Source organism: Oncorhynchus kisutch, linkage group LG18, assembly GCF_002021735.2.
Source record: "Oncorhynchus kisutch isolate 150728-3 linkage group LG18, Okis_V2, whole genome shotgun sequence".
In the NCBI taxonomy this organism is placed as follows: domain Eukaryota; kingdom Metazoa; phylum Chordata; class Actinopteri; order Salmoniformes; family Salmonidae; genus Oncorhynchus; species Oncorhynchus kisutch.
This window is the reverse complement of record NC_034191.2, coordinates 31,916,462-31,940,435: the sequence shown is the minus strand read 5'-3', so window position 1 is coordinate 31,940,435 and position 23,974 is coordinate 31,916,462. Positions and strand designations below refer to the sequence as shown.

General features: G+C 44.0%; 2 protein-coding genes across 5 annotated transcripts in view; both read right to left on the bottom strand.

Annotated features, from left to right (window-relative positions):
- The window catches only part of LOC109909102 (periostin), a 34,653-nt gene extending 29,491 nt beyond the window's left edge, over positions 1–5,162 (bottom strand). The window contains exons 1-2 of one of the 4 annotated variants that reach the window (XM_020508018.2): positions 4,827–5,162; positions 3,892–3,990 (exon numbers count right to left, since the gene is read on the bottom strand). In XM_020508018.2, the coding sequence (XP_020363607.2) occupies positions 3,892–3,990; positions 4,827–4,945 (218 nt within the window). In that variant the 5' untranslated portion in view covers positions 4,946–5,162. The remainder of the gene's footprint in view (positions 1–3,891; positions 3,991–4,826) is intronic. The other 3 variants (XM_020508020.2, XM_020508017.2, XM_031795807.1) reach the window with 3 other exon arrangements.
- A 4,352-nt stretch (positions 5,163–9,514) lies between these two features.
- The window catches only part of LOC109909415 (short transient receptor potential channel 4-like), a 50,931-nt gene continuing 36,471 nt past the window's right edge, over positions 9,515–23,974 (bottom strand). Inside the window, exons 4-16 of the mRNA XM_031795229.1 lie at positions 23,101–23,241; positions 22,704–22,880; positions 22,224–22,424; positions 19,060–19,245; positions 18,758–18,908; positions 16,652–16,791; positions 15,740–15,883; positions 15,247–15,419; positions 14,568–14,763; positions 14,155–14,349; positions 13,306–13,347; positions 11,461–11,550; positions 9,515–11,270 (exon numbers count right to left, since the gene is read on the bottom strand). Coding sequence (XP_031651089.1) covers positions 10,686–11,270; positions 11,461–11,550; positions 13,306–13,347; positions 14,155–14,349; positions 14,568–14,763; positions 15,247–15,419; positions 15,740–15,883; positions 16,652–16,791; positions 18,758–18,908; positions 19,060–19,245; positions 22,224–22,424; positions 22,704–22,880; positions 23,101–23,241 — 2,421 coding nt within the window. The 3' untranslated portion in view covers positions 9,515–10,685. The remainder of the gene's footprint in view (positions 11,271–11,460; positions 11,551–13,305; positions 13,348–14,154; positions 14,350–14,567; positions 14,764–15,246; positions 15,420–15,739; positions 15,884–16,651; positions 16,792–18,757; positions 18,909–19,059; positions 19,246–22,223; positions 22,425–22,703; positions 22,881–23,100; positions 23,242–23,974) is intronic.

Genomic DNA, 23,974 nt, shown 5'->3' with positions numbered 1-23,974 from the left:
ACACTACTCAGTATCCAGGAGGATAGAACACTACTCAGTATCCAGGAGGATAGAACACTACTCAGTATCCAGGAGCATAGCTAGCATAGAACACTACTCAGTATCCAGGAGGATAGAACACTACTCAGTATCCAGGAGCATGGAACATTACTCCGTATCCAGGAGGATAGAACACTACTCAGTATCCAGGAGGATAGAACACTACTCAGTATCCAGGATCATAGAGCACTACTCATCATACAGGAGAATAGAACACTACTCAGTATCCAGGAGGATAGCTAGCATAGAACGCCTCTCAGCATCCAGGATCATAGATCACTACTCAGCATCCAGGATCATAGAACACTACTCAGCATCCAGGAGCATAGAACACTACTCAGCATCCAGGAGCATAGAACACTACTCAGCATTCAGGAGCATAGAACACTACTCAGCATCCAGGATCATAGAACACACTAGTATCCAGGAGGATAGAACACTACTCAGTATCCAGGAGCATAGCTAGCAAAGAACACTACTCAGTATCCAGGAGGATAGAACACTACTCAGTATCCAGGAGCATAGAACACTACTCAGTATCCAGGAGGATAGAACACTACTCAGTATCCAGATCATAGAGCACTACTCATCATAGAGGAGCATAGAACACTACTCAGTATCCAGGAGGATAGCTAGCATAGAACGCTACTCAGCATCCAGGATCATAGAACACTACTCAGCATCCAGGAGCATAGCTAGCATAGAACACGACTCAACATCCAGGAGCATAGCTAGCATAGAACACTAACAATAATAGATTTCACATGAAAGTACTTTGCAATATACTTTTTTCCAATGTGATCCTTGAAATACTATGTGGTTGTTATAATATGTGGTTATACTGTGTCTGTTTCGTGTGTGCAGCACTATGTGGAAACCTCTCTGCCCTATGTGGGCTCTGTCCTTTCTGTCTGTGCTCACAGAGTTTCCACTGTTTCAACCTCCAACCAGTAAATATGGCTGACACATTACTGCCCTATCAGAGCCAGGAACCAGCGGTGCACCACTGTGGCGTCCCTACGGCGACCACGCTCACCATACAATAATACCATCATAACCATAGTAACCAGGACCTTTATAATGCTTGGGATTGTGCATTGATGTAGGAATTGAAGGCTTGCTTGGGTATAATCTTAAATCTTGTTCCTTTGACGTTCATTACTAAACCCTCTGAACTCTCTTCAGAGTAGTCTTTGTTTCCCAACATACACTAGATGAAGAGATGGTATTTGATGGTCCGCCATCCTCCTAGATTATTCTTTACTGCTGTTCGTGTTTATGTTAATTAAACCTATCCTTCACAACTACTCTCCCTCTCAAGTTCAAGTTCAGTCATAGTACCATTAAAGGTCTCTTTGTTTCTCAACATGGATGAAGATGATGAGAGGGCATTTGATGGCAGGTCATGTTAGTGGCAAAATTAGTCAAAGATAACACAGACCTTTTGTTATCTTTCCAAAAACTCCCCCTGCGTCCCAAATGGCACCCTATCCTCTATATAGGGGACTACTTTTGGCTCTGGTCAAAAGTAGTGCACTATATAGGGAACTCCCTGACTGGTTCTAAAGGGTGATCGTAAATCTACACATATTTGTTTTTTTTACCCCCTTTTTCTCCCCAATTTCGTAGTATCCAATAGTTAGTAGTTACTGCCTTGTCTCATCACTACAACTCCCGTACGGGCTTGGGAGAGACGAAGGTCGAGAGCCATGCGTCCTCCGAAACACAACCCAACCAAGCAGCACTGCTTCTTAACACAGCACGCATCCAACCTGGAAGCCGGCCTAGCGTCCTGGTCAGCACGCACTGCGCCCGGCCCACACTATGCCCGGCCTGCTACAGGAGTCGCTAGTGCGAGATGAGACAAGGATATCCCTACCGGCCAAACCCTCCCTAACCCAGAAGACGCTAGGCCGATTGTGCGTCGCCCCATGGACCTCCCGGTCGCGGCCGGCTGCGACAGAACCTGGGCTCGAATCCAGAGTCTCTACTCAGTATCCAGGACGATAGCTAGCATAGAAAACTGCTCAGAATCCAGGAGCATAGAACACAGCTCAGAATCCAGGAGCATAGAACACTACTCAGCATCCAGGAGCATAGAACACTACTCAGCATCCAGGAGCATAGAACACTGCTCAGAATCCAGGAGCATAGAACACTACTCAGCATCCAGGAGCATGGAACACTACTCAGCATCCAGGAACATAGAACACTACTCAGCATCCAGGAGCATAGAACAGTACTCAGCATCCAGGAGCATGGAACACTACTCAGCATCCAGGAGCATAGAACACTGCTCAGCATCCAGGAGCATAGAACACCACTCAGCATCCAGGAGCATAGAACACTACTCAGCATCCAGGAGCATAGAACACTACTCAGCATCCAGGAGCATAGAACACTACTCAGCATCCAGGAGCATAGAACACTACTCAGCATCCAGGAGCATAGAACACTGCTCAGCATCCAGGAGGATAGAACACTACTTAGCATCCAGTGCCTTAGACCACTGAGCCACCCGGGAGTACTACACATACTTGTTTAACCCATACCTTAACACATATCCCGTATTAGCCGTACCACCACACATATCCCGTATTAGCCGTACCACCACACATACCCCGTATAATCCGTACCATAACACATACCCCGTATAATCCATACCATAGCACATACCCCGTATAATCCGTACCATAACACATACACCGTATTAGCCGTACCATAGCACATACACCGTATTATCCGTACCATAGCACATACCCCGTATAATCCATACCATAGCACATACACAGTATTATCCGTACCATAACACATACCCCGTATAATCCATACCATAACACATACCCCGTATAATCCGTACCATAGCACATACCCCGTATTATCCGTACCATAACACATACCCCGTATAATCCATACCATAGCACATACACCGTATAATCCGTACCATAGCACATACACTATATAATCCGTACCATAGCACATACACCGTATAATCCATACCATAGCACATACACCGTATAATCCGTACCATAGCACATACATCGTATAAGCCGTACCATAGCACATACACCGTATAATCCGTACCATAGCACATACACCGTATAATCCGTACCATAGCACATACACCGTATAATCCGTACCATAGCACATACACCGTATAATCCGTACCATAGCACATACACCGTATAATCCATACCATAGCACATACACCGTATAAACCGTACCATAGCACATACCCCATATAATCCATACCATAGCACATACACCGTATAATCTGTGCCTCACGAAAGGCACATAAATCTGTTACACTGACTTCCAAGTGAGGGAATGTTACACTTGGCTGTGAACCCACTCTCTGAGGGTGTCTCAGGGGGAGTTGGGATATGAAAAAAATAATAAACATTACCAATTCACATGTGTATTAATACACACCTGTACATGTGCGAAAAAGGACAAATATAAGCACCCACCAAATGATGATGATTATTATTGTTATTATTAAGCTCTGCTCTGACGTTATGTGGTCCATAGGAGTTTCCATGGCACTAGGGATCACCCTGTGTCCATTTGGACATTTCTGTGTGGCACATGAGACTTCATCATTCCTGGGTCCATGTCTGTGTCCTTAATGGCACACTATTCCTTGTACAGTGCACTACTTTTGACCAGAGCCCTATGACCCCCTATGGGCCAAAAGTAGTGCACTAATATTGATAATACGGAGCAATTTGGGACACATCCTCTGTGGTCCATACAGAGGACCCTAACCTGGCAGTGTCATATTATTCATATTTGAACACAAAGGAAAGAATGTGTCCTGGAGGAACCCCCAAAAAACGAAACTTCACTTACGCTTTCTTTCCACAGATGGCCCCTTGATACCAGTTACGACACGTGCTGAAGTACTTCTTCTTGGTCCCCATGGCCTGCTGCAGAGCGCACACGTTGGGTCTAACGGTCGCCAGGGAAACAGAGGAGACAGATGGTTAAATGAACACATTTGGAATATCTAAAGTGTTCCGCACTCAGCATACCATGTAATAAATACTGTATGCCTGTTTGATTTCTTATCCTTATTTCATATTCACAGTATATTTCACTTTTGTTATTTAAAATGTGTTATTATTTTTGCTTTCATAAAAATGTATCTGACATAGCAATTTATTTACATTAGCTCTTAAAATGTTGTAAAGTGAACTTTAAAGCATGATTAACTTAGAAATTATGAAATAATCATATTCCGAATGAAAGTCTGTGATATCATTTGTTTCCGTAAATGATCATAAAAGCAGAAAAAGAGTAGTGTTTCAACTAAGTAAAAGTTTGGACTTAAAACAACTTTTGCATGACACATTTGTAGAGAATGTGTAGCATCAGCATAAATCAGTAAATACAGATCAAGTCCTTCAGATAATAATAACAATAATAATAATACAGATAATAATACCAATAATAATAACAGTAATAATACCAATAATAATAATACCAATAATAATAATAATAACAGTAATAATACCAATAATAATAATACCAATAATAATAATACCAATAATAATAACAGTAACAATACCAATAATAATAATACCAATAATAATAATACCAATAATAATAACAGTAATAATACCAATAATAATAATACCAATAATAATAATACCAATAATAATAACAGTAATAATACCAATAATAATAATACAAATAATAATAACAATAATAACAATAACAATTATACTACTACTACTACTAATGATAATAATAATAACAATATTAATTTAAAATAATAAACTTACCCCTCTTTTCTTGCTCTGACTTTACTGTGGTAGACTATCTTATCATAAGAAGAGGAGTCCGCCATGTCAAAGTTAGACAGGACAAACACAGCGAAGAGAGCTGCAAACAGGATCTTCATGATGATATCCCAGGAAGCTCCTCCAGGTACACAGAAACACTGAGAAATGGGATCTGGCTGGGGAAAGGGAACTTATATAGTAGGAGAGACTCACTAGGCTGGCTGGTCGAGGAAATAAGAGGGAGGACTGGAACACACCAAAGCCAGACTCACGCCTGGACCACCCAGCACCCCTCCAAGACCATGTTACGCACTCTACACTAATACTGTGTAGTGTGACACGCTACTATACGGGGAAGTAGTTGTAAGATTAATGGAAGGTATTGTCATCATTGAGATTTTTGATTTAGTAATAATTTTGATACTGATATAATTTGCTCCCACTTCAGATTTTGTACTTCAGATTCTGTTGAGATTCCGTTTAAATTGAAGGAAAAACCACACAAAAAATCACAATGGTATTTATTTATGCCATGGAAAACACCTGTAGAAACCACACTGGCAATGTAGAAGACAGAACATACATCCACCGTTCCTTTCTGAAAACAAGTAGCTAGACAGAGAGTTATCTTGTTCTAGACAGACAAGGTCCAGACAGACATGGTACCATATTGCACTATTAGTCACCTCTGTGAACAGGCAGGCACCACTGGAGGCTGTAAGTCATTTTATTCAGAACAAAGCTGGCCTCCAGATTTAGAAAGCCACAAACACACTCCAGATGGACCTACAGAAGTTGAGTCCTGCAATGCCAGTCACTAATCTGTGTATCAACTCCTAATTATTAAACCACATAAACAAAACTCACACACAAGAGGTAGGAGTGAGAAGTAATCTGTCAAAAGTAGCAGTTTGTGTTTAGCCCCACCTAGTGGACTGAGGGGAGTGTGACATAGAGAAATCTATGACTATTGGAGAGGAGAGGAGAGGGTTCAGAGTGTGGTTGTAAATACCAGAGCCAGATGAACTCTTTAATACACTAAAGATGTTATGAAAGAAAGCCTCGCTCAGCCTCTCTCCCTAAACGTCAGAGGAACAAACAATGCCACGCCTATGTTTCATATGTCCATAGAAAATAAAATAAAAGAAAGCCGCGCACTCTTGGAGCTCAGATGCAAAAATGTAATACCAACGTTTCGACAGCCAAGCTGTCTTCATCAGGGTATAATCACAAACACTGCGGGATGACTTGTTTATATAGTGTCAAAAGACACAGGTGTCTGTAATCATGGCCAGGAGTGGCCTAATATCATTGGTTAATAATCAAATATTAAAATGTCATACAAATAACAGCATACAAACAAATGGATAGCATACGATCATAGATTAATTTGACTATACAAGTTTACACACAATTACAATGGCAAAGTCACAATAATCACAAGAATGGCTTCAGATCAAAGTCTACGTTGAGACCGAAGGGCGCAAGGGTCTTTAAATGAAAGATCCAGGCAGCCTCTCGTTTTAACAATAAATTATCAAGGTCACCCCCTCTCCTAGGGAGGGTTGAGCTCCTAGAGTGTGCGGCTCTCTTTTATTTTATTTTCAAGTTTCTACTCCGCTAGCCAGCACCTCGTCTTAATAGGTGTGCCTTTCTTTTTCTTCTAGTTCATATGTCCATAGAGCCTTTAAAAAATAGAATTCATAATTTAACTAACTCAATTGTTGTGGGAGGCAAATTGGAGAAAATCCCAGTGATGTGTTATGGGCATAAAAAACCCAGAAAAACACAACACCATTCTAAAATGTTTTTGAGGAAGAAAACCCTCTAGACAATCATACCAGTGTGTGTGGGTGATAAGGGTCAGTTATCATCTAACTTCTAACAGAAGGGAATAAGATAATATATTTCTATGATCTGTTGATTGTTCGCATGTGTTTGAAATGTCATTTTTCAAGTGTGTGAGCTGTGCAACTTTACTGTACCTTTGGAAATGGAGCAATCAAATCAAATTGCTTCTCTGAGCTATTTGAAGAGATGTGTCTGCACCACACAAACCAACTAACAAGTCAATCACTGTTTTGCTGCTCCACATGTGCTATGTGAGGTCGGCAGGATCATAGAGATAACCCTACCATCAGGGAGGGCAGTGTGCTTCTGTCTCTGGTTAGAGGAACAGAACACTCCTACTGTTCACTAGATTCTGCACAAACACCAGAAACTACACAGTACACAGTACACTCACAAGAAACTACACAGTACATGTCCCCTGAACTCTAACCCTTACAGTTTATGACACATACTGGAGAATGCAGAAAGTTATTTTCAGCCCATCATCCAAAGCCAAGGTTTCCCAACTCCAATCGCTGTCATTGTCAAGCCAAGCATAACAATGAGTGAAAAATCATTTGCATGAGAGCACCACAGTCTGGCAGTCAGGCTCAGGGTCCCACCACATCTATGGTGAATTGTTACAGTTTCTAATCCTATTAAACAATCTACAATCAATTCACTCTGCAATCCATAATGAAGTATTTCCATTAGCCAGAGGAACCAGGAAATCTCCCGGAGCAGCATGTCCCTGTTAGATGAGAGAGTAATGACAGTGTTTTAACACCCAGGCTGGTTAACTCATTTAACACATGCAGTGTGACTTTTCCCTGTAAAGGCCAGCAGACTGCTGGAACACTGAGTGACTGGGGAGATGAGCAGCAGACACATGGGCTATGTCTGACTCTGAAATGGTACCCTATAAAGTGCACTAGTTCTGCTCAGCCGTCTGTCTGTGCCCTTAAAACCTTTATGTCTGTCTCACAAACTATTCCTATCTGTCCTAACATAAAAACGATTACAGAAATATATATAAGAGGATCGGGATTATTTTATTTTTTTACAAAAAAATGTTTAGTTTACGACTTTCAACAGGTTTCTCAGCCAAGCGAATGTTCCTCTGTGTGACCTTAACCAGTCTGAAGTAGCAGTGAAGTACCTTCATATTAGAAAAGGATTCTTCCAATTCATGTTACCATGGAGACAGATATCTAATGAGTAGATGAGACACTCCAGCAGATCTGTAGGTGTGAAGCTGAGAATATCCATGGAAGTGCAAAAAGATGAATGAGGAACGTGTGATATATGGTGATATACATGTGAGAAAACGCTCACTGTCTGTCTAAAGGATGGTGATACTGACTTCAAATCATCTATGTTAAAAACATATTATGTTTATTGATTCATGTTGTATAGCCCTCTGGAGCCTGAATGAATGGCAGAAATAAAACACAACATTAGCACTCCCTCAGAAAGTATACATATCTAATTAATTTGCATAATCAGAATAGCAGAATACAATGCAATACTTCACATGTGAATGCAGTAGTATGTCTTTAAGGTTAACAATGGGATGCTGAGTCCCAGTATCTTACCTTGAAGGGCAAATCTAGGATTCGAAAAACAACTGTCACACCCTGATCTGTTTCACCTTGTCTTGTGTCTCCCACCAGGTGTCTCCCATACATCCCCTGTGAATTTATACCTGTGCTTTCTGTTTTGACTGTTGCCAGTTTGCCTTGTCCCGTTCCTCTTTCTTGTTTTTGTTCCAGTCTCCCCGGTTACGACCTGTTTTGCCTGTCTTGACCCTGAGCCTGCCTACCATCTACGTCTGCCAACTATTACAGGATAACGAACCCATGCCTGTCCTCGACCTGCCTTTTGCCTGCCCCTCTATAGTCAATAAATCTCTGAGACTTGAACCATCTGCCTCACATCCTGACATGATAACAACAAAGTGGTAACTCCACCACTTGTTTTGGTAAACGGCTGAGGGATGGGCCTAAAGAAGAAAACACTCAAATAAACAGCTATAAACAGCCCCCAAAAATATGCACAAATGGCTGTACCACTCTCGGATTGCCCCTTTAAGGTTAACAATGGGATGCTGGGAGCTGAGTTAGTGTGCAGTGTTACTGTCAGTACTGAGTATAGCATCATATGGAAAGAACGTGGGGAATTCCTCACAAAAAAAGCTAATGAATGGTATTTCACAAGCTAAGCTATGTCAACATTCAGTTGTAGGGGAGAGTTGGGTAAGTTAAGACATTTTTTCCATTCTGTATCACTCCGTAAAGGGAAATATAGTATTATTTCTAACATGGAAATAATCCGAATTCATGTAAACATTACAGTTCTGAAAACATAGCTTGTCCAAAAGAAGTAGTCTCTTGGCACAACACACCGGGTATAGGGTGATATGAACTGTGGGACAGGGTAAGTTAAGCCGCCTTCAAATGTCTGTACTGAATTAAATATTACCACTACCTTTTTAAACAATGTCTATCTTTAACACAATTACAATCACTTTTTTGTCTTTAAATGATTTTAAACATATTTTAACACAGGCTTAACACCTAATAAACACTGTACTTTTTAAAACACTTTTAAAATAGGACAGTCCCTGTTGTTACCTCCTATCCCAGTGATAATGCCTTGGATTACGCCTGGGAAGAAAACATTTACATTTGCTCAACTTGCCATTGGCTCAACATACCCCATGGTCATTGGCTCAACATACCCTGTGGTAATTGGCTCAACATACCCCATGGTCATTGGCTCAACATACCCTGTGGTCATTGGCTCAACATACCCCATGGTCATTGGCTCAACATACCCTGTGGTAATTGGCTCAACATACCCCATGGTCATTGGCTCAACATACCCTGTGGTCATTGGCTCAACATACCCCATGGTCATTGGCTCAACATACCCCATGGTCATTGGCTCAACATACCCTGTGGTAATTGGCTCAACATACCCTGTGGTAATTGGCTCAACATACCCCATGGTCATTGGCTCAACATACCCCATGGTCATTGGCTCAACATACCCCATGGTCATTGGCTCAACATACCCCGTGGTCATTGGCTCAACATACCCCATGGTCATTGGCTCAACATACCCCGTGGTAATTGGCTCAACATACCCCATGGTCATTGGCTCAACATACCCCGTGGTAATTGGCTCAAATTACCCCACCCTATGTCCCCTGGTTCTAGAACCCTATGTCCCCTGGTTCCAGAGCCCTATGTCCCCTGGTTCCAGAACCCTATGTCCCCTGGTTCTAGAACCCTATGTCCCCTGGTTCCAGAACCCTATGTCCCCTGGTTCCAGAGCCCTATGTCCCCTGGTTCCAGAACCCTATGTCCCCTGGTTCCAGAGCCCTATGTCCCCTGGTTCCAGAGCCCTATGTCCCCTGGTTCCAGAACCCTATGTCCCCTGGTTCTAGAACCCTATGTCCCCTGGTTCCAGAGCCCTATGTCCCCTGGTTCCAGAACCCTATGTCCCCTGGTTCCAGAACCCTATGTCACCTGGTTCTAGAACCCTATGTCCCCTGGTTCCAGAGCCCTATGTCCCCTGGTTCCAGAGCCCTGTGTCCCCTGGTTCCAGAGCCCTATGTCCCCTGGTTCCAGAGCCCTATGTCCTCTGGTTCCAGAGCCCTGTCCCCTGGTTCCAGAGCCCTATGTCGTCTGGTTCCAGAGCCCTATGTCGTCTGGTTCCAGAGCCCTGTCCCCTGGTAAAATGTAGTACACTATATAGAGAATAGAGTGCTATTTGGTACACAAACCAAGAAACAGACTTCTAGTCTCCAGGTTTCCGGCTTATACTTCTAGACCAGAATATATTAGTCTGAGAGCTGAATTGGTTCTGGAGTCGCAAGACAAGTTACTACACAGGTCTCCATGAAGACGTATCATAATGATACATTCAAATCGCTTGTGTTCTTTTGAACAGTATTCACTCTATAGTCATTCTACGTAGCAGTCTCATCCTCAACAGTCTGTTCTAACATGAACCCTTCTCTCTTCACTCTCCCCTCTCTTCGTTTTCTTCCTTCTCTGTACACGTCCTCTCCCTCGCTCCACCCTGCTCCTCCTTCTCTCCATCACAGTCCAGCTCCTCCAGGTCAGCCTCCCCCATCTCCTCAGACACAGAGTAGAGCCCAAAGTCACAGATATCTTTCCTGGCCAGTCCGTCTTTGATGGAGGGAGTGGAGGAGGGAGAGGAGATGGAAGTGGAGGAGGTGGGGATGGAGGAGGTGTCATTGGAGGTCCAAGAGGGTACCACAGAGCCGTTGACCAGTCGGTTCAAGCCCTGAGAGGTGGAAGGGGATGTGGACGAGGAGGTGGAGGTGGAGGTGGAGGAGGGGGCTGCCCTCTGCTGGAGCATGGATGTGGTGACGTGAAACATGTTGGTCTTAAGCGTGGCCGGGGGGAACTTGGGGGAGTACTTGAAGGAGTGGTCAGGGTAGACCAGACTGGAGGCCCCTGCCACTTCACTGGGTTTACTTCCTGCTATAGCCACGCCCACGCCCCCACCCCCAGGCCCCACCTTCCCCTTCATCATCCCCAGGACCTCATACCTAAAGCTGGAGATGTCCTGCTTCAGCTCCTGGGGAAAGAAACATGCACACATACAACTTTTTATCTATTTATGACATTTACAGTGGACAGTGCAGGTCAATTATCATTCATTGCCGGAGACAGAAACAATGCTTATTTTTAGTTTGTAGTCCCTGTCTGGTGCTGAATTCAGATTGTTTTTAAAGAAATGTGGAATGTCAGAGGAAACCAAACCTTACCTTAAAGTTCTCCTCAGTCAGTCCTTCCTCTGTCTTGGCATCTCTGATCATGGCTGCTACATATCTCTTCACCAGGTTCCTCAAAACCTCCTGAAAACAACACAGTTCACAGGTTGGTAGAATCATACCAAACACATCCACTCCTGGGTTACTAACAACTTCTGTAGATAAAATGGAAAACATAATCCTTAGAATGGACAGGTACAGGAATGTGTCCCAAATGGCATCCTATTTGCTATATGCAGTAGTGATCTACTTTTGACCGTGGCCATAGAGCTCTACTTTTGACCGTGGCCATAGAGCTCTACTTTTGACTGGGCCATAGAGCTCTACTTTTGACCGTGGCCATAGAGCTCTACTTTTGACTGGGCCATAGAGCTCTACTTTTGACCGTGGCCATAGAGCTCTACTTTTGACTGGGACATAGAGCTCTACTTTTGACCGGGGCCATAGAGCTCTACTTTGACCGTGGCCATAGAGCTTTACTTTTGACCGTGGCCATAGAGCTCTACTTTTGACCGTGGCCATAGAGCTCTACTTTTGACTGGGCCATAGAGCTCTACTTTTGACTGGGCCATAGAGCTCTACTTTTGACTGGGCCATAGAGCTCTACTTTTTGATCGAGCCATAGAGCTCTACTTTTGACCGTGGCCATAGAGCTCTACTTTTGACTGGGGCCATAGAGCTCTACTTTTGACTGGGTCATAGAGCTCTACTTTTGACCGGGGCCATAGAGCTCTACTTTTGACTGGGCCATAGAGCCCTACTTTTGACTGGGCCATAGAGCTCTACTTTTGACTGTGGCCATAGAGCCCTACTTTTGACTGGGTCATAGAGCTCTACTTTTGACTGGGCCATAGAGCTCTACTTTTGACCGGGGCCATAGAGCTCTACTTTTGACCGGGGCCATAGAGCCCTACTTTTGACTGGGTCATAGAGCTCTACTTTTGACTGGGCCATAGAGCTCTACTTTTGACCGTGGCCATAGAGCTCAACTTTTGACTGGGTCATAGAGCTCTACTTTTGACTGGGTCATAGAGCTCTACTTTTGACCGGGGCCATAGAGCTCTACTTTTGACTGGGCCATAGAGCCCTACCTTTGACTGGGCCATAGAGCTCTACTTTTGACTGTGGCCATAGAGCCCTACTTTTGACTGGGTCATAGAGCTCTACTTTTGACTGGGCCATAGAGCTCTACTTTTGACCGGGGCCATAGAGCTCTACTTTTGACCGGGGCCATAGAGCCCTACTTTTGACTGGGTCATAGAGCTCTACTTTTGACTGGGCCATAGAGCTCTACTTTTGACCGTGGCCATAGAGCCCTACTTTTAATCGAACCATAGAGCTCTACTTTTGACTGGGCAATAGAGCTCTACTTTTAATCGAGCCATAGAGCTCTACTTATTCACCGGGGCCATAGAGCTCTACTTTTGACTGAGCCATAGAGCTCTACTTTTGACCGTGGCCATAGAGCCCTACTTTTGACTGGGCCATAGAGCCCTACTTTTGACTGGGCCATAGAGCTCTACTTTTGAGCGTGGCCATAGAGCCCTACTTTTGACCGGGGCCATAGAGCTCTACTTTTGACTGGGTCAGAGAGCTCTACTTTTGACTGGGCAATAGAGCTCTACTTTTAATCGAGCCATAGAGCTCTACCTTTTCACTGGGGCCATAGAGCTCTACTTTTTCACCGGGACTCTGGTCAAAAGTAGTGCAATAATAGAGAGAATAGGGTGCCATTTGGGAAAAATCTAGTTCAAAATATGTGCATCAGCAGAATAAAAAACATTGAAAACTGACACATAATGAATGAGAAATAATCAATTTAAATATAAATATAAATACCTGATACTGGTGGTTTATTCTTACATTTATAGCAGCCCGTCTCTACAAAAGAGGAACATGAACTTACTCCAAAAGCACAACAGGCAGCATGACTAATCAGTTCATGTGATTTCCATCTTGGTGGAGAGTTAGGCCAGCTAGCTCTGTCATCACCTGCCCATTCTCTGTTAAAGGGATAGTTTGGGAGTTGGGCAATGAAACCCTTTATCTTCTTCTCCAGAGTCAGATGAACTCGTGGATACCATTTTAATGTCTCTGGATCCAGTATGAAGGAAGGTAGAGGTTGTTTTGTGAGCCAATGCTAACTAACATTAAGTGAAGACTTCCAGTCTTTGGACTATTCTTTGTTGCTAAACTAGCGCATATACGAGTTAGCATTGGCATGCGAAAGTACCACTAACTCCCTTTATACTGGATGCAGAGACATAAAAATTGTTAATTGCCCAAATCCCGAACTATCCCTTTAGTTCCCGAACGATCCCTCTATCCCTTTAACTTCTAACTGCTGATGCTATCAGAACAGTTATGTCTCATGACACACGTCTAACCATTCTGGGAAGAACAGATTTCATTCATGATAATTTGTTGAGAACAACTTTCTGAGAATAGAGTAGAAGAGAAGAAGTAGAAGATTCAACTGTGAACTATTCAGTGGAGTTACAGAATGGCCAGGTCTTCCAGAAATCCCAGTTGGAGGATTCCCAGAATCAGAGTGGAATAAACAAGAAATACAGGAAATCCAACCAGGATTTCGGGAAAACCTGGGAATTTGGGGAAAATTACTGACATTTTACAACCCTACTGTTCAGTACAATTATTGTTGATGTAGACTAGAGACCACATCCTCACCCCTATGGTTCCAAATGTTTCTGTTTTCTTGGGCCTGGTGATCTTGAAGATGTGTTTCCTGATCCAGCAGATGAAGTACCAGATTGACTTGGGGCTCGGGATGATGTTGAATGGAGAAGGCAGAGTCCCTCCCTCTTCAAAGTAACTCATCCACAACTTGGTTCTTGCAAACTTCCACTCAATGTCTGCATGATCCTGAACAGAAACAACACATGCTAAGCATCTGAACAAGTGATATGAACAAAACTGTGTGATATAAAATGACCGCAGACAGGTTGTTGGGCTCACAAACAAGTGAATGAATGAATGATTTTGCTTTCCAGTGATAGCATAAGACTCACAGCGGTGTGTTGGTAGCAGTTGTCTATCATGGCTAGGGTTAGTGTTAGGGTTAAGGATAGGGTTTCACTCACAGCGATGTGTTGGTATGAGTTGTTCATCATGGCGATCAGCATGTTGAGTAGAACCACCAGAGAGATGACATTATAGGTTCCGAACATGGTGGCCCCTACAAACTCTGTGAACTGGTGGTCTGCCTCCACGTTGGTCACATACAAACTGATCAACCCAAAGACAGACCAGAACAAAGACTGGAGTGTCTCAAACAACCTAGAGGAGAAAGAGAGAGAGAGAGAGAGAGAGAGAGAGAGAGACAGATGAAAGAGAGAGAAAGGGATGAAAGAGAGAGAGACAGATGAAAGAGAGAGAGACAGATGAAAGAGAGAGAGACAGATGAAAGAGAGAGAGAGAGAGAGAGAGAGAGAGAGAGAGAGAGAGGGATGCAAGAGAGAGGGGGTTATATTTCTAAATTTACAAGGTAAGCTGAATCTACATGAATAGTCAAGATATCATAAAAGGCTGCCATTCCAGTTTTGCCATAATCCAGCCAATTGGCAAAACATACATATCCATCTAAATAAATAAAATGTAAGGTTGCAAAATTCCAGTAACTTTCCCCAAATTCCCCAAATTACTGGTTTTCCTGCTAATTGCCTCCTGATTCCGGGCATTTTGGGAAAGTTAACAGAATTTGTTAACCCTCCCAAAAGTTAAACATGTTACAGAGGAACACATTATCAGGTCTTTACTAACGTTGAGAAAGCGTTGTTCTGTGTTTCGCAGCGGATGCCCTTACATCCCTTCAGTCCCTCGTCTGTCTCGTAGTAGAAGTAGAGCTGGTTGAGCCCGTTAGCGAAGGCCAGGAGCACCAGGCAGTAGATAAACAGGAACTTAAGGATGTCCAGCAGCATCCTGCCCAGAGAGATCTGGAATCATGAGGATTATCGTCAAATTCATCATCAGAATCATCATCATAAACGAGAACCTTTCATACAATAAATTGCAGCTCAGTGCTTTACAGATCAGGGGCCATACTGTATGTATCAATCTTCTCAGAGTAGGAATACTGATCTAGGATCAGGTCCCCCCCGACCATATAATATTATTCATTGTGAATTAAAAGGAAAAACTGATCCTAAATCAGCAGTCCTACTCTAAGATGCTTAATACATACTGCTCCTGGACATAATGACAGAAACATATTATTAAATGACAAATCATGTAAATCTAGTATGATAATCCTGACCTGTAGAGGTCCCAGGTGGGAGTTAGCTGTAAACAGAGAGATGAGGCGGAGGGAGCTGAAGATGTTAGCGATGGCAAACACAGCCTCTGCTACCAGGGTAGGATGCCACATCTGCCATTCGTTCCTGGCCCTGAAGCCACTGTACTGTGGGAGAGAGGGAGAGACAGAGAGGGGAGAGGTCAGACTCTACTGTGGGAGAGAGGGAGAGACAGAGAGGGGAGAGGTCAAACTCTACTGTGGAAGAAAGGGAGAGACAGAGGGGACAGATCAGAGTCTACTGTGGAAGAGAGGGAGAGAGAGGGGACAGATCAGAGTCTACTGTGGAAGAGAGGGAGAGACAGAGAGGGGAGAGGTCAAACTCTACTGCGGGAGAAGGGGGTGAGAGGCGGCATTACATAGTAAGTCCAATAGGCCTTCTCCACCGGACAACTTTTTTGTGTGTTTTTTTAAACATTTTACCCATTTTTCTCCCCAATTTCGTGGTATCCAATTGTTAGTAACTACTATCTTGTCTCATCGCTACAAATCACGTACGGGAGAGACGAAGGCTGAAAGTCATGCGTCCTCCGATACACAACCCAACCAAGCCGCACTGCTTCTTAACACAGCGTGCATCCAACCCGGAAGCCATGTGAGTCGCCCCACGGATCTCCCGGTCACGGCCGGTTACGACAGAGCCTGGGCGCGAACCCAGAGTCTCTGGTGGCACAGCTGGCGCTGCAGTACAGCGCCCTTAACCACTGCGCCACCCGGGAGGCTCACAACTTTTGGGACAACTTTTGACGAGCGTGAGGCGCTCCTACTCATTTAAATTAAGCCTGAGTGTAAGGTGGTTGTATTTTCAAGAATTCGTCGACAATTTATTCAAGCGTATTTCATATTATCTAGTACACAACAACCATCATACAGTACCTTGACATAGGCAACGATCTTCAGAGAAATGGTAGCCAGGTACAGAGAGTTCATAACAAAGTCCATGAGGTTCCACCAGTCATGGATGTAGTCCTGGAACCCTCCATCCCACATCTGTTTAATCTCTGTCCAGATGAAGCCTACAGGACGGAGAACAGACCAGCAGGGTTAATTATGTCCCAAATGGCATCCTATCCATTGCAAAGTGCATTACTTTTGACCAGAGCCCTATGTAAACTCACCCTATTCCCTATATAGTGCACTACTTTTGACGAGGGCCTATCGAGGCCTGGTCTAAAGTAGTGATCTAAACAGGGAATATGGTGCTATTTGGGATGCAGTCCTAGAGTTAGGGTTCAGGTTGTCATGTCTGTCTGATGCTGGGCAGAACTAATCTATAATGTCTCTCTCACTACTCTGATCTATGTCCACGTTCCCCAGGTGAAGAGGGGGTGTTAAAATCAAATCAGATCAAATGGTATTTGTCACATGCGCCGAATACAACAGGTGTAGACTTAACCATGAAATCCTTGCTTACAAGCCCTTCCCAACAATGCAGAGTTAAAGAATTATAATAAAAAGATAATACAAAATAATGGAGCTACTGTATATACAGAGTACCAGTACCAGATCAATGTGCAGGGGGATGAGATATTTCAGGTAGATATGTACATGAAGGCCAGCTAAAGTGACTCTGTATGCATGTGTGTGTGTGTACATGTAGGATCTTAATTTGATCACTTTTATGTTGGTGAGAATTTTCCTACATAGCAGGAAATGCAAACTTGTAGTGTATTTGAGTTTTAAAAAGGCTTCTAAAGTTTGTAACTTTCCTGTTGCTGCAGGATTATTTTCCTGCTGTACTAAATGGCTCAAATTAAGATCCTACATCTGTGTGTGTGTGTGTGTGTGTGTGTGTGTGTGTGTGTGTGTGTGTGTGTGTGTGTGTGTGTGTGTGTGTGTGTGTGTGTCTGTGTGTGTGTGTGTGTGTGTGCGTGCATGTGTGTGTGTGTGTGCGTGTGTATGTAGAGTATCTGAATGTGTATGGGTTTTGTGTGAGAGCGTTGTTCTAGTTTGTGTGAGAGCATTGTTCTAGTTTGTGTGTGAGCGTTGTTCTAGTTTGTGTGTGAGCGTTGTTCTAGTTTGTGTGAGAGCGTTGTTCTAGTTTGTGTGAGAGCGTTGTTCTAGTTTGTGTGTGAGTGTTGTTCTAGTTTGTGTGTGAGCGTTGTTCTAGTTTGTGTGTGAGTGTTGTACTAGTTTGTGTGTGAGTGTTGTACTAGTTTGTGTGTGAGCGTTGTTCTAGTTTGTGTGTGAGCGTTGTTCTAGTTTGTGTGTGAGCGTGCATAGAGTCAGTGCAAGATAGGGTCCGTGTAAGTACTCCAGGTAACCATTAATGAACTAATTAGCACTCTTATGGCTTGGGTTAGAAGCTGTCTCGGAGCCTGTTAGTCCAAGAGACGACGTTCCGGTACAATTTGCCGGACGGTAGCAGAGTGAACTATAGCCAGGGTGGCTGCAGTCTTTGGGAATTATTCGGGCCTACCTCTACCACCGCCTAATAGAGGTCCTGGATCTTGGCCTCAGTGATGTACTGGGCTGACCACACCACCCTCTGTAGCGCTTTGCAATTGAGGGTGGCACATTTGCCATATCAAGCGGTGATACAGGACAGGTAGACAGGTATGAACAGGTAGACAGGTATGAACAGGTAGCCTGGTTGCAAGCCCATGCATCCTGCCATGCGGTTGCACTGAACATAACACCGTAATGGGAGTTAAATAGGAAACACATGGGCTGGGTTGTCTTACAATACAGTGTGCGTACAATGCATGAAAACCAGCTGTAAAAGGTAGATAGGGTATTTGGCTGAAACACAAGCTTGGTTTCTACCATTTCCTGTCAGAATTGTCATCATTATCAATAGTATCATTAACACCAATAGCAGTCTACGTGGTATGTCTCGAATGACGCTCTATCATCAGCTGACCTTCTGTGGAGTTGACATCTTGTTATGTATCACTTTGGAGGGAGCAGCATGTGTCCGGGTCTATCCTTTCTTGACCAATCATGTTGTGCACCTCTGCGCGCACACACACACACTCTTACCCAGTACCCAGGGCAGTATCATCCATTCCACCACAGTAGGAGTCGGCCCCTGTCTGTTGGGGTCTGTAGAGACGATGTGCTGGGAGGCCAGCAGCAGGAGGAACAGGAAGGTGAGATACGACGTTGTGTGGCAGATAAACTTGATGAAGGGCTTCCTAATGATGTAGAAGAAGATTACTTTATTGTCCATTAGGTCTAACATAAATTCAACTTCAGCTTCCTGGCAGATTTTTCCCATCAGACCAGGGATTCAAAATGGCAACCCTCCAGTTACTGGCCTGCCTCTCTAATGTCTAGGATACTTGCCTGATGAAGTGTCCATAGCGGCTCGTAGGAGAGACCAGGTAGCAGAGGGAGAAGAGGGGGAAGAGGAGGCCGATGAAGACACAGGTTAGGAACTTCCCTGCCCAGTGACGACGCCTCCACCCAGGGAACTCATCGTACCAACGAGACGCAAGCAGCTGCTGACAGTTAGGCTGGGCTACAAACTGGAGGAGGGAGATTGAGAGAGGGAGGAGGGGAGGAAAAGAGAGAGGGGAGGAGAAAGAGGAGTGAGAGAGGGGGTATGAAGGGGGAGGGAGGGAGGGAGGGAGGGATGGAGGGAGGGAGGGAGGGAGGGAGGGAGGGAGGGAGGGAGGGAGGGAGGGAGGGAGGGAGGGAGGGAGGGAGGGAGGGAGGGAGGGAGGGAGGGAGGGAGGGAGGGAGGGAGGGAGGGAGGGAGGGAGGGTCAGCCTTTATGATACATTACTGATTAGCTGTTATTGGAGACCTGTGTGTCTAATGAAACTTCACAATTTTTAATATTCTTTCTCACTTGCTTTCCACTCCACATTGACAAACAACTGACACGAAAACAGGCACATCTTAAGCAAGTCTTGGCAGTTGGGTACAGCATACAGCATACTGACAGCAGTAAACATACTCAGCTAATGGAGGAGGTCAATTGACGTCCCAGATTACATTATGTGTGCATCCCAAATTACACCCTATGTGCTATTTGGGACGCGGTCAATGACTGTTTAGTCTGGTTTAGTCCAGCAGCACCTCCAGCTCTTAATGACCTTAATGTGCCTGATCATTCTGATGAGTGTTACCAGCTGTTCTTGGCCTGGTCCCAAGTGTCCCTCCCTGGCATCTCTGTTCCTCTCTAATATCCTCTTCACACACTGTACTGCGCTGTGTCGGATACTTTCTCTTCATATTGTCCTTGTCAGCACAGTTCCAGGAACTGTGGTGGGTATGTAACCAGAGCATTACAGTTCTCTCAGATCTGCCATCTGCTTACAAGGTTTGATAAGGAACACTCTTTCCGTCTCAGGCACTGTCTAAAACACTCTCTGTCTCAGTTGCTCTCTGACTGATGACCTCACTAATGACCTCATCCCCCACAATGCCCTGCTCTAAGTGATGGGGATCCATTTGGTTGTAATTGTTCGTAATTCCATTAGACTGAGATGAACTTTACGTCACACAGAGCAGCGCAAATGTTCAGCAGATGGTTCTATCAAATCTCACAGAGACAAAAACATAATGATGTTTAATGAGCAACAGATTTGACAGACAGGCACTCTTTCAAACAGGATCATGGAGTTCGTTAGAAATGTCTCTCTATGGAGTCTTATCTCTGTTCTATCCATAACCTTAAAGCGATATAGCATGTTGTGTATTTTCAGTAGTGTCATACTGTAAATGTCCGTCTCATGGAAAGGGTTTAAAGTATTAAGCAATGAATTTGTGTTTTCTTCTGCAGTTCTCGGTCCTCTTCACTCTGTACATGAAAACAGATGCAGCATCCCATTCTACTCAGGAGGGGGCAACATTTCATAACTGCTCATCTACAGTAAGTCTAGCAGCAACCAACCATAAACCAAAAATTCACAATACAGTGGTGTACACTTAACATGAGACAATATTCCCACAAACTACTGACGGCATACCAGCCATGATAAGGGTGCCATATGCAATGTAGCCAAGGTTGTTGTTTTCCTGTGTAACATGTTGCTTTTTGTGTAATTTAGATGTATTGTGAGTCAGTATTCCAAGGAAACATTCAGTCAGAGCATTATCGTATTTGTAGCATCATTATTTCTGTATCATTATGTTTCATTATGTTCCCATCAAGGGACTGGACAGCAGACTGAGACATACACTATACAGTGCATTCGGAAACTGTTCAGACCCCTTGACTTTTTCCACATTTTGTTACGTTACAGCCTTATTCGAAAATGTATTAAATCGCTTTTTTCCACACATCAATCTACACACAATACCCCATAATGACAATGCAAAAACAGATTTTTAGAAATGTATAAAAAAGAAAACACTGAAATACCACATTTACTTAAGTATTAAGATAATGTAGTTTGTTGAAGCACCTTTGACAGTGATTACTGTCTCCAGTCTTCTTGGGTATGACGCTACAAGCTTGGCACACCTGTTTGGGGAGTTTCTCCCATTCCTCTCTTCAGATCCTCTCAAGCTCTGTCAGGTTGGATGGGGAGTGTTGCTGCACAGCTATTTTCATGTCTCTCAGGAGATTCGGTTCAAGTCCGGGCACTCCTGCGTTGTCTTGGCTGTGTGCTTAGTGACTTTGTCCTATTGGAAGGTGAACCTTTACCTCGGCCTGCCCAAATGCAGAGTACAACTGTAAAGTTTGATGGAGGAGGAATAATGGTATGGGGCTAATTTTCCATGCTTCGGATAGGCCCCTTAGTTCCAGTGAAGAGAAATCTTAACGCTACAGCATACAATGACATTCAAGACAATTCTGTGCTTCCAACTTACTGCCAACAGTTTGGGGAAGGACCTTTACTGTTTAGCATGACAATGCCCCCGTGCACAAAGTGAGGTCCATACAGAAATGGTTTGTCGAGATTGGTGTGGAAGAACTTGACTGGCCTGCACAGAGCCCTGACCTCAACCCCATCGAATACCTTTGGGATGAATTGGAATGCATACTGCGAGCCATGTCTAATCGCCCAAAATTAGCGCCCATCCTCACTAATGCTCTTGTGGCTGAATGGACGCAAGTCCCTGCAGCAATGTTCAAACATTAGTGGAAAGCTTTCCCAAAAGAGTAGAGGCTGTTATAGCAGCAAACAGGGGACCAATTCTATATGAATGCCCATGATTTTGGAATGAGATGTTCGACGAGCACACATAGTGTCCACATACTTTTGGTCATGTTGTGTAGCTCCAGTAATGTGTTGTTTTACTAAGGAAGGATGCCATTTTCAGACACAGCCTGGTGATTATCACATAATTCCAACTCCCATAGGAAGTCTCCACCCAAATCCGGCCAGCTACTACTTCTCAATCCTATTTTAAAGATAACAGCAGTTAGCTTCATGCTTTATCCACTGCAATATAACATGCAAAACCCTCAGCTGTACATTGGGAGGGAGAGTCACCTGGCCAAGTGTCAACAAGCAGAAAAATGACAATAAACACATTGGTTATGTCTTACCTCTTTCTGTCTGTATTTGATAGCCAGTTTGAGTCTGGCCAGATCGTTGGTGTTCTCATCCAGTAGAGGGTTGATGTCATCTCTGTAGTTCAGGATCAGCTCTAGTTCTCTGGAACTTCTGGTTTGGTCCAACAGGTCCTTGGCAAACTGTTTACACTGCTGAGATAACTCTTCATACTCCGACATAAACTCATTCTCCACCTGAAACAGTCAGGAAATGTTAGCTAAAAGTCGAGCACAAATAAACACGGTCATGGAACACCGTCCATCTCCTAAAAGGCAGAAGATGGGCGTCTGTGGCACTCTATTGTGGAAGCCTTATGTTCCAAATAAGAATTAAGTATGTACATTAATAGTCCATAGACTGCTTATAAAGTACACTGCTGAGACAACTCCTCACTCTTCTTTGACTCAAACTCATCCTCCAGCTCAATTTAATTTAATTAAATAAACTTAGCAAATATCTGTTGAAACCCCCACCTTGCTGAGTTCCTGTAGTTCCCAGGAGAGCTGGAAGGCTGTGAGGAAAGGGTCTTCACTGGAGAGGGCTATGAGTGATGGGCTGGCCAGGGCCTTGTAGATGTTGAGACGTGAGCGGGAGTGTCGAAGACTATCCACATCAGAGCTGGACACGCACTCCATGCAGTTACAGCGCACCTGAAACACACACCGGTAGTGGAGAGTTAGGGGACGGAGGGCAGTATTGTAACTATCATACTGTACTCTACTATTGTATCATACTGTATAGTGTAGTGTAGCCTGCTGTGACTATTGTACTGTACTACATTACATACTATATCATACTGTAGCATGTAGTATTTTATCATTTACCATAGTACTAAACCATTGTGTAGCATATATCCTGATTCAGACCCACCTCATGTGGCTGGGGCACAGACACCCCCTTCTGCACCAGCAGTTTGATGATCTCATAGTTGTTGGTGTGAGCTGCTAGGATGATGGGTGTGATGTCAGGAGTGAAGTCAGAGAACTGCTTGTCCAATAGGATGGGAGGAACCTGGGGAGAGGGCGGGGAAGAGATAAATATGGGTCATAGTCAGATAGGGATGATGGTGAGCAAGAGACAAAAGTTGTGTTCAATCCAGAAATCGATTGAAGAAGGAAAACTGAATTAGACAAAACTGAATTCATAACAACATCGTAGTATTATCAATATCAATACTACCATAATGTCTCCTTTATGAACCAATACAATAGAGTTTAGGATTTACTTGAGAAGAAGCTGTTTGTGTGTGTGTGTGTGTGTGTGTGTGTGTGTGTGTGTGTGTGTGTGTGTGTGTGTGTGTGTGTGTGTGTGTGTGTGTGTGTGTGTGTGTGTGTGTGTGTGTGTGTTGTGTGTCTGTGTGTCTGTGTGTCGATTACAGAGGACCAGCTGATCTATTACAGAGGACCAGCTGCTCTATTACAGAGGACCAGCTGATCTATTACAGAGGACCAGCTGCTCTATTACAGAGGACCAGCTGCTCTATTACAGAGGACCAGCTGATCTATTACAGAGGACCAGCTGCTCTATTACAGAGGACCAGCTGATCTATTACAGAGGACCAGCTGCTCTATTACAGAGGACCAGCTGACCTATTACAGAGGACCAGCTGCTCTATTACAGAGGACCAGCTGATCTATTACAGAGGACCAGCTGTTCTATTACAGAGGACCAGCTGCTCTATTACAGAGGACCAGCTGATCTATTACAGAGGACCAGCTGATCTATTACAGAGGACCAGCTGCTC